The 9,999-nt window shown below is 50.1% G+C and overlaps 1 protein-coding gene across 1 annotated transcript in view; it reads left to right on the top strand.

Moving 5' to 3' along the window:
• The first annotated feature begins 505 nt into the window (after positions 1 to 505).
• The window catches only part of col24a1 (collagen type XXIV alpha 1), a 445,996-nt gene continuing 436,502 nt past the window's right edge, over positions 506 to 9,999 (top strand). Inside the window, exon 1 of the mRNA XM_078219024.1 lies at positions 506 to 720. Coding sequence (XP_078075150.1) covers positions 665 to 720 — 56 coding nt within the window. The 5' untranslated portion in view covers positions 506 to 664. The remainder of the gene's footprint in view (positions 721 to 9,999) is intronic.

Genomic DNA, 9,999 nt, shown 5'->3' with positions numbered 1-9,999 from the left:
CAGAGAGGGAGTGTGTGTGTCTCAGAGGGAGAGTGTCTGTCTCAGAGGGAGTGTGTGTGTCTCAGAGGGAGAGTGTGTGTCTCAGAGGGAGAGTGTGTCTCTCAGAGGGAGAGTGTGTCTGTCTCTCAGAGGGAGTGTGTCTGTCTCAGAGGGAGAGTGTATCTGTCTCTCAGAGAGGGAGAGTGTCTGTCTCAGAGGGAGAGTGTGTGTCTCAGAGGGAGAGTGTGTGTCTCAGAGGGAGTGTGTGTGTCTCAGAGGGAGTGTGTCTCTCAGAGAGGGAGAGTGTGTGTCTCAGAGGGAGTGTGTGTGTCTCAGAGGGAGTGTGTCTCTCAGAGAGGGAGAGTGTGTGTCTCAGAGGGAGTGTGTGTGTCTCAGAGGGAGTGTGTCTCTCAGAGAGGGAGAGTGTGTGTCTCAGAGGGAGAGTGTGTGTCTCAGAGGGAGAGTGTCTGTCTCACAGGGAGAGTGTCTGTCTCAGAGTGTCTGTCTCTGTTTCTGTCTGGGGGAGGTATGCAGTCAGTGTTGAGCTCAGAGCTGCAGCCTGCAGCATGGGCACAGTGTTGAAGCTGCCTGGATTGGGGGCCGCCTCTCACTCCGCAGATGAATCAGTCTTGCTGCCGGATTCTGTTTTCGCTCCGGATTTCGCTTCCTGGACCAATGTATACAAATGTATTTAGGAGCTCAAAGGACAAGGAGCGGATCCACCTCCACAAAGCCCAAAAGGTGAGTTAGACCCAGCATTGCTGAGAGGGGCTTGCGGGATCTTGCTGTGTCCTTGCTGCGCTAATGGGCTGGATTTTAACCGTTTGCACTGGCAACTGCTGGGATTTCAGAGTTGCCTGTTACTGAAATGTTGGAAACAGCCTCCGCCACAGAGTCTGGGGACAGAGAGAGGGGAGAGGGTGAGGGGGGAGACAGGGTAAGGGGGGAGAAGGTAATGGGGAGAAGGTAATGGGGGAGAGGGGAGAGGGTAAGGGGGAGAGGTTAAGGGGGGTCGGGGTGCTGCTTTGATTGCTTCCCTGGAAGATTGGAACTCCCCACACTTCCGCACTTTGTTGGGGACAGACCCTGGGGTTGGGGATATTGTGGCTCAGACAGCACTCTCTGCAGGAAGGGAAACTCCAGCTGGCCCTGGGAAACACTTCAGTGAGCAGCCAGGAGATAGCACCAAACCATGGCAGAAACCCTTGTAGAGCAGAGGCGCTAGTATGGAGCTGTCGGGCCGAACGGCCTGTTGTCTAACCCTCTCCGGCCATCAGCCTGTAGGGGATAAGTTTGTGTTGGTTGTACCCTTCAGTTAGAAGGCAGCCCGGCTGCTGGGGCATTGTCTGAAATGTGTTCAAAGCCAAACATTGGATATTGGAGCGAGGAATCCAGTCAGTCCCACACAATACAGCAAGGGCAATATTTCAACAGTGTTAGCTTGTGTTAAACCCAAACCAGCTTTTATGGACACACACAGCAGCAGAGGTCTGTGCACTAGGTTCAGCATGTCTGTATTTGACCCCCGATCAAAACGCCCCCGTTTCCACTCTCTGTGTGAGTGTCAGCCCCCAGTGTGTTCATAAGAATCTTACACAGCTCCCTCTGCCTCTTTGCCTCTGTGTGTCTCTCTCTGTCTCTCTATTTCTCTCTCTCTATCTGTCTGTCTCTGTGTTTCTGACTGTCTCTGTCTCTGTCTCTCTCACTCTCTCTGTCTCACTGTCTCTGTCTCTCTGTCTCTCTCTCTGTGTCTCTGTCTCTCTGTCTCTTTCTCTGTCTCTCTCTGTGTCTCTCTCTCTGTCTCTCTCCCTCTGTCTCTCTCTGTCTCACTGACTCTCTCTCCCTCTGTCTCTGTTTCTCTCTCTGTCTCTCTCTGTCTCTATCTCAATGTCTCTCTCTGTGTCTCTGTCTCTCTGTGTGTCTGTCTCTCTCCCTCTGTCTCTCTGTCTCTGTCTCTCTCGGTGTCTCTGTCTGTCTGTCTTTGTCTCTATCTCTGTCTCTATCTCTCCCTCTGTCTCTCTCTGTCTCTGTCTCTCTTGGTGTCTCTGTCTCTTTCTCTGTCTCTCTCTGTGCCTGTCTCTCTGTCTCTCTCAATGGCTCTGTCTGTCTGTCTCTGTCTCTCTATCTCTCCCTCTGTCTCTGTCTCTCCCTTTTACTGCTGCTGCCTCCAACTTTGCTTGAAGCTGAATAAAACCTCCATGAAGTTGACGTGGTTTTATAAATTTTGTTTGGAGGGGAGCTTCTGAAGCCAGGCAATGCCTATTTGCATGAACTTGTTAGCTCCGGGCAGATGTTCCAGATGTTGTGGCAGTGGCTTCATTGATGCTAATACGGGCTGCAGATGGGATCAGATTTCCGCATTATCAGAGGGAGCAGTAACTCTACTCTCTGCAGACTGTGTGTGAGAGTGTGTACCTGTGTGTGCGAGAGAGTGTGTACCTGTGTGTGTGAGAGAATGTGTGTGTTTCAGTGTGTGTTTGTGTGAGAGAGTGTTTCTATATGTGTGTCTATGTGTGTGTTTGTGTATGTGTGTGTGCCTGTCAGATTGTGCTTGTGTGTGTGTCATAGTTTGTGAATATGTGTCTGTGTCAGTGTGTGTGTCAGTGTTAGTGTATCTCAGTGTGTGAGTGTGTGTGTATATCTCTGTACTTATGTCTGTGTGTGTGTCGTTGCATAGGTTTCACTATTAGGCGTCTGTATGTGAGTTTGTGTGTGTGGCTGTATGTGCATATCTTAATTTTCTATATGTGTGTATGTGTGTTTGAGTGTGTGTGTATGTGAGTGTGTATGTGTGTATATCTCTGTATTTATGTCTGTCTGTGTGTCGTTGCATAGATTTCTGTGTTAAGCGTCTGTATGTGTGTTTGTGTGTGTGTCTGTATTGAAATCTCTTAATTATGTATATGTGTGTATGTGTGTGACTGTGTGTGAATGTGTGTGTGAGAGAGTGTGTGTGTGAATGAGGATGTGTGTGAGTGTGCATATGTGTGCATATGAGAGTGTGTGTGAGAGAGTACGTGTGAGAGAGTGTGTGAGAGTGTGTTTGTGAGAGTGTGAATGAGTGTGAGTGCATGTGTGTGCGTATGAGTGTGTGACGAAGTGAGTGCGTGTGTGTGTGTCAGTGTGAGAAAGTGTGTGAGAGACTGTGTGTGGGTGTGTGTGTATGTGTGTGAATGAGTGTGTGTAATCTGAAACTTGGAAAACCGTATTTCTTGCATCCTATTGACAAAAAAATGATATTTAACACTTTAAAGACCACTCCTTCAGAACGCTGCAACATTAGATGTTGGGCGGCACAGTGGCAGTGCGGGGGTGGCACAGTGGCAGTGCGGGGGTGGCAGTGCGGGGGTGGCACAGTGGCAGTGCGGGGGTTAAACAGTGGCAGTGCGGGGGTGGCAGTGCGGGGGTGGCACAGTGGCAGTGCGGGGGTGGCAGTGCGGGGGTGGCACAGTGGCAGTGCGGGGTGGCACAGTGGCAGTGCGGGGTGGCACAGTGGCAATGCGGGGGTGGCACAGTGGCAGTGCGGGGGTGGCACAGTGGCAGTGCGGGGGTTAAACAGTGGCAGTGCGGGGGTGGCAGTGCGGGGGTGGCACAGTGGCAGTGCGGGGTGGCACAGTGGCAATGCGGGGGTGGCACAGTGGCAATGCGGGGGTGGCAGTGCGGGGGTGGCAGTGCGGGGGTGGCACAGTGGCAATGCGGGGGTGGCACAGTGGCAGTGCGGGGGTGGCACAGTGGTTAGCCCTGCTGTGCTCGAGGGACCTGGGTTCGATTCAGTCTGTGTGGAGTCTGCACGTTCTCCCCGTGTCTGCATGGGTTTTCTCCGGGTGCTCCGGTTTCCTCCCACAGTCTGAAAGACGTGCTGTTTCGGTGCATTGGTCGTCCTAAATTGTCCCTCGGTGTACCCGAACAGGCGCCGGAGTGTGGCGACTAGAGGACTTTCACAGTAACTTCATTGCGGTATTAATGTAAGCCTACTTGTGACACTAATAAAAAAAATTAAAATGAAGTAAATAAAATAGTTGTATTCAAAAATCAGGATTCTTGACGAAATTACACAAAAGAGAATTTGGAATGATTTGAGTTGACATTGTTCCACGTGACTCTGTAAGGGTTAAAGAAGAAGGTTTGAGGTGCGACACCCACAAAGCAACGGTTACAAGAGAAACAGAACAAACCGATTGATCAGAGAATTCATGAATGAGATATCACTCCCAACCTCGATGTGAATCTCCTGTTATGCCATTGAATCCAGACCTCTGGAGCACGTCACCATCTGTGGGGTGAATTGGGAGAGAGATGGGAGCTCAGTGACAACGAGCAGTTCACAAGTGGCTGGACAGTGAGATTTATCTGGGGGCCGGGATTCACAATCACATTCCTGCTCACAGTCCCTGGGTCTTATTTGTACGTGTCCAGATCTGACTCTCAATCTGGTTTGATTTTATACAGAGAGGGCTGGGGCATCACAGTGGAATCTAGAAATCGACAGGGTTGTTTATATCGGTCGGTGGTTGCCATGTTCTCCCCAACGTCACTCAATGCTAGTTTATTCAGTCATTAATACCAAAACTCACCAGTGATCTTCCTACCGATGGTAACCACTGGCTCTCTATTTCTCGGATACAGAAACCAGTGTGTCTGCTCTCTCTCTCTGTTGCTGAAACCAGTGTGTCTGCTCTCTCTCTCTCTGTTGCTGAAACCAGTGTGTCTGCTCTCTCTCTGTCACTGAAACCAGTGTGTCTGCTCCCTCACTGTTGCTGAAACCAGTGTGTCTGCTCTCTCTCTGTCTGTTGCTGAAACCAGTGTGTCTGCTCTCTCTCTCTGTTACTGAAACCAGTGTGTCTGCTCTCTCTCTCTCTGTTACTGAAACCAGTGTGCTCTCTCTCTGTTACTGAAACCAGTGTGTCTGCTCTCTGTTCCTGAAACCAGTGTGTCTGCTCTCTCTCTCTCTGTTGCTGAAACCAGTGTGTCTGCTCTCTGTTCCTGAAACCAGTGTGTCTGCTCTCTCTCTCTCTGTTGCTGAAACCAGTGTGTCTGCTCTCTCTCTCTCTCTGTTACTGAAACCAGTGTGTCTGCTCTCTCTCTGTTCCTGAAACCAGTGTGTCTGCTCTCTCTCTGTTCCTGAAACCAGTGTGTCTGCTCTCTCTCTGTTACTGAAACCAGTGTGTCTGCTCTCTCTCTCTCTCTGTCACTGAAACCAGTGTGTCTGCTCTCCCTCTGTTCCTGAAACCAGTGTGTCTGCTCTCTCTCTCTCTGTTACTGAAACCAGTGTGTCTGCTCTCTCTCTGTTGCTGAAACCAGTGTGTCTGCTCTCTCTCTCTCTGTTGCTGAAACCAGTGTGTCTGCTCTCTCTCTCTGTTCCTGAAACCAGTGTGTCTGCTCTCTCTGTTGCTGAAACCAGTGTGTCTGCTCTCTCTCTGTTGCTGAAACCAGTGTGTCTGCTCTCTTCCTCTGTCACTGAAACCAGTGTGTGTGCTCTCTCTCTGTTGCTGAAACCAGTGTGTCTGCTCTCTCTTTGTTCCTGAAACCAGTGTGTCTGCTCTCTCTCTCTCTGTTTCTGAAACCAGTGTGTCTGCTCCCTCTCTGTTGCTGAAACCAGTGTGTCTGCTCTCTCTCTCTCTGTTTCTGAAACCAGTGTGTCTGCCCTCTCTCTGTTACTGAAACCAGTGTGTCTGCTCTCTCTCTGTTGCTGAAACCAGTGTGTCTGCTCTCTCTCTGTTGCTGAAACCAGTGTGTCTGCTCTCTTCCTCTGTCACTGAAACCAGTGTGTCTGCTCCCTCTCTGTTGCTGAAACCAGTGTGTCTGCTCTCTCTCTCTCTCTGTTTCTGAAACCAGTGTGTCTGCCCTCTCTCTGTTACTGAAACCAGTGTGTCTGCTCTCTCTTTGTTCCTGAAACCAGTGTGTCTGCTCTCTCTCTGTTGCTGAAACCAGTGTATCTGCTCTCTCTCTGTTCCTGAAACCAGTGTGTCTGCTCTCTCTCTGTTGCTGAAACCAGTGTGTCTGCTCTCTCTCTGTTGCTGAAACCAGTGTGTCTGCTCTCTCTCTCTCTCTGTCACTGAAACCAGTGTGTCTGCTCTCTCTCTGTTGCTGAAACCAGTGTGTCTGCTCACTCTCTCTCTCTGTTGCTGAAACCAGTGTGACTGCTCTCTCTCTGTTACTGAAACCAGTGTGTCTGCTCTCTCTCTCTCTCTGTTTCTGAAACCAGTGTGTCTGCTCTCTCTCTCTCTCTCTGTTCCTGAAACCAGTGTGTCTGCTCTCTCTCTGTTGCCGAAACCAGTGGGTCTGCTCCCTCTCTGTTGCTGAAACCAGTGTGTCTGCTCTCTCTCTGTTGCTGAAACCAGTGTGTCTGCTCTCTCTCTCTGTTACTGTAACCAGTGTGTCTGCTCTCTCTCTCTCTGTTACTGAAACCAGTGTGTCTGCTCTCTCTCTCTCTGTTACTGAAACCAGTGTGTCTGCTCTCTGTTCCTGAAACCAGTGTGTCTGCTCTCTCTCTCTCTGTTGCTGAAACCAGTGTGTCTGCTCTCTGTTCCTGAAACCAGTGTGTCTGCTCTCTCTCTCTCTGTTGCTGAAACCAGTGCGTCTGCTCTCTCTCTCTCTCTGTTACTGAAAACAGCGTGTCTGCTCTCTCTCTGTTCCTGAAACCAGTGTGTCTGCTCTCTCTCTGTTCCTGAAACCAGTGTGTCTGCTCTCTCCCTCTGTTCCTGAAACCAGTGTGTCTGCTCTCTCTCTGTCACTGAAACCAGTGTGTCTGCTCTCTCTCTCTCTGTTACTGAAACCAGTGTGTCTGCTCTCTCTCTCTCTCTGTCACTGAAACCAGTGTGTCTGCTCTCCCTCTGTTCCTGAAACCAATGTGTCTGCTCTCTCTCTCTCTGTTACTGAAACCAGTGTGTCTGCTCTCTCTCTGTTGCTGAAACCAGTGTGTCTGCTCTCTCTCTCTCTGTTGCTGAAACCAGTGTGTCTGCTCTCTCTCTCTGTTCCTGAAACCAGTGTGTCTGCTCTCTCTGTTGCTGAAACCAGTGTGTCTGCTCTCTCTCTGTTGCTGAAACCAGTGTGTCTGCTCTCTTCCTCTGTCACTGAATCCAGTGTGTGTGCTCTCTCTCTGTTGCTGAAACCAGTGTGTCTGCTCTCTCTTTGTTCCTGAAACCAGTGTGTCTGCTCTCTCTCTGTTCCTGAAACCAGTGTGTCTGCTCTCTCTCTGTTACTGAAACCAGTGTGTCTGCTCTCTCTCTCTCTCTGTCACTGAAACCAGTGTGTCTGCTCTCCCTCTGTTCCTGAAACCAGTGTGTCTGCTCTCTCTCTCTCTCTCTCTGTTACTGAAACCAGTGTGTCTGCTCTCTCTCTGTTGCTGAAACCAGTGTGTCTGCTCTCTCTCTCTCTGTTGCTGAAACCAGTGTGTCTGCTCTCTCTCTCTGTTCCTGAAACCAGTGTGTCTGCTCTCTCTGTTGCTGAAACCAGTGTGTCTGCTCTCTCTCTGTTGCTGAAACCAGTGTGTCTGCTCTCTTCCTCTGTCACTGAAACCAGTGTGTGTGCTCTCTCTCTGTTGCTGAAACCAGTGTGTCTGCTCTCTCTTTGTTCCTGAAACCAGTGTGTCTGCTCTCTCTCTCTCTGTTTCTGAAACCAGTGTGTCTGCTCCCTCTCTGTTGCTGAAACCAGTGTGTCTGCTCTCTCTCTCTCTGTTTCTGAAACCAGTGTGTCTGCCCTCTCTCTGTTACTGAAACCAGTGTGTCTGCTCTCTCTCTGTTGCTGAAACCAGTGTGTCTGCTCCCTCTCTGTTGCTGAAACCAGTGTGTCTGCTGTCTTCCTCTGTCACTGAAACCAGTGAGTCTGCTCCCTCTCTGTTGCTGAAACCAGTGTGTCTGCTCTCTCTCTCTCTCTGTTTCTGAAACCAGTGTGTCTGCCCTCTCTCTGTTACTGAAACCAGTGTGTCTGCTCTCTCTTTGTTCCTGAAACCAGTGTGTCTGCTCTCTCTCTGTTGCTGAAACCAGTGTGTCTGCTCTCTCTCTGTTCCTGAAACCAGTGTGTCTGCTCTCTCTCTGTTGCTGAAACCAGTGTGTCTGCTCTCTCTCTGTTGCTGAAACCAGTGTGTCTGCTCTCTCTCTCTCTCTGTCACTGAAACCAGTGTGTCTGCTCTCTCTCTGTTGCTGAAACCAGTGTGTCTGCTCACTCTCTCTCTCTGTTGCTGAAACCAGTGTGACTGCTCTCTCTCTGTTACCGAAACCAGTGTGTCTGCTCTCTCTCTCTCTCTGTTTCTGAAACCAGTGTGTCTGCCCTCTCTCTGTTACTGAAACCAGTGTGTCTGCTCTCTCTTTGTTCCTGAAACCAGTGTGTCTGCTCTCTCTCTGTTGCTGAAACCAGTGTGTCTGCTCTCTCTCTGTTACTGAAACCAGTGTGTCTGCTCTCTCTCTCTCTCTGTTCCTGAAACCAGTGTGTCTGCTCTCTCTCTGTTGCCGAAACCAGTGGGTCTGCTCCCTCTCTGTTGCTGAAACCAGTGTGTCTGCTCTCTCTCTGTTGCTGAAACCAGTGTGTCTGCTCTCTCTCTCTGTTACTGAAACCAGTGTGTCTGCTCTCTCTCTCTCTGTTACTGAAACCAGTGTGTCTGCTCTCTCTCTCTCTGTTACTGAAACCAGTGTGTCTGCTCTCTGTTCCTGAAACCAGTGTGTCTGCTCTCTCTCTCTCTGTTGCTGAAACCAGTGTGTCTGCTCTCTGTTCCTGAAACCAGTGTGTCTGCTCTCTCTCTCTCTGTTGCTGAAACCAGTGCGTCTGCTCTCTCTCTCTCTCTGTTACTGAAACCAGCGTGTCTGCTCTCTCTCTGTTCCTGAAACCAGTGTGTCTGCTCTCTCTCTGTTCCTGAAACCAGTGTGTCTGCTCTCTCCCTCTGTTCCTGAAACCAGTGTGTCTGCTCTCTCTCTGTCACTGAAACCAGTGTGTCTGCTCTCTCTCTCTCTGTTACTGAAACCAGTGTGTCTGCTCTCTCTCTCTCTCTGTCACTGAAACCAGTGTGTCTGCTCTCCCTCTGTTCCTGAAACCAATGTGTCTGCTCTCTCTCTCTCTGTTACTGAAACCAGTGTGTCTGCTCTCTCTCTGTTGCTGAAACCAGTGTGTCTGCTCTCTCTCTCTCTGTTGCTGAAACCAGTGTGTCTGCTCTCTCTCTCTGTTCCTGAAACCAGTGTGTCTGCTCTCTCTGTTGCTGAAACCAGTGTGTCTGCTCTCTCTCTGTTGCTGAAACCAGTGTGTCTGCTCTCTTCCTCTGTCACTGAAACCAGTGTGTGTGCTCTCTCTCTGTTGCTGAAACCAGTGTGTCTGCTCCCTCTTTGTTCCTGAAACCAGTGTGTCTGCTCTCTCTCTCTGTTTCTGAAACCAGTGTGTCTGCCCTCTCCTTGTTGCTGAAACCAGTGTGTCTGCTCTCTCTCTCTGTTCCTGAAACCAGTGTGTCTGCTCTCTCTCTGTTCCTGAAACCAGTGTGTCTGCTCTCTCTCTGTTGCTGAAACCAGTGTGTCTGCTCCCTCTCTGTTGCTGAAACCAGTGTGTCTGCTCTCTCTCTCTCTCTCTGTTTCTGAAACCAGTGTGTCTGCCCTCTCTCTGTTACTGAAACCAGTGTGTCTGCTCTCTCTTTGTTCCTGAAACCAGTGTGTCTGCTCTCTCTCTGTTGCTGAAACCAGTGTGTCTGCTCTCTCTCTGTTCCTGAAACCAGTGTGTCTGCTCTCTCTCTGTTGCTGAAACCAGTGTGTCTGCTCTCTCTCTGTTGCTGAAACCAGTGTGTCTGCTCTCTCTCTCTCTCTGTTGCTGAAACCAGTGTGTCTGCTCTCTCTCTCTGTTGCTGAAACCAGTGTGTCTGCTCTCTCTCTGTTGCTGAAACCAGTGTGTCTGCTCTCTTCCTCTGTCACTGAAACCAGTGTGTCTGCTCCCTCTCTGTTGCTGAAACCAGTGTGTCTGCTCTCTCTCTCTCTCTGTTTCTGAAACCAGTGTGTCTGCCCTCTCTCTGTTACTGAAACCAGTGTGTCTGCTCTCTCTTTGTTCCTG

Source organism: Mustelus asterias, chromosome 8 (genome assembly GCF_964213995.1).
Source record: "Mustelus asterias chromosome 8, sMusAst1.hap1.1, whole genome shotgun sequence".
Classification (NCBI taxonomy): domain Eukaryota; kingdom Metazoa; phylum Chordata; class Chondrichthyes; order Carcharhiniformes; family Triakidae; genus Mustelus; species Mustelus asterias.
This window is presented reverse-complemented; position numbering and strand designations above follow the sequence as displayed.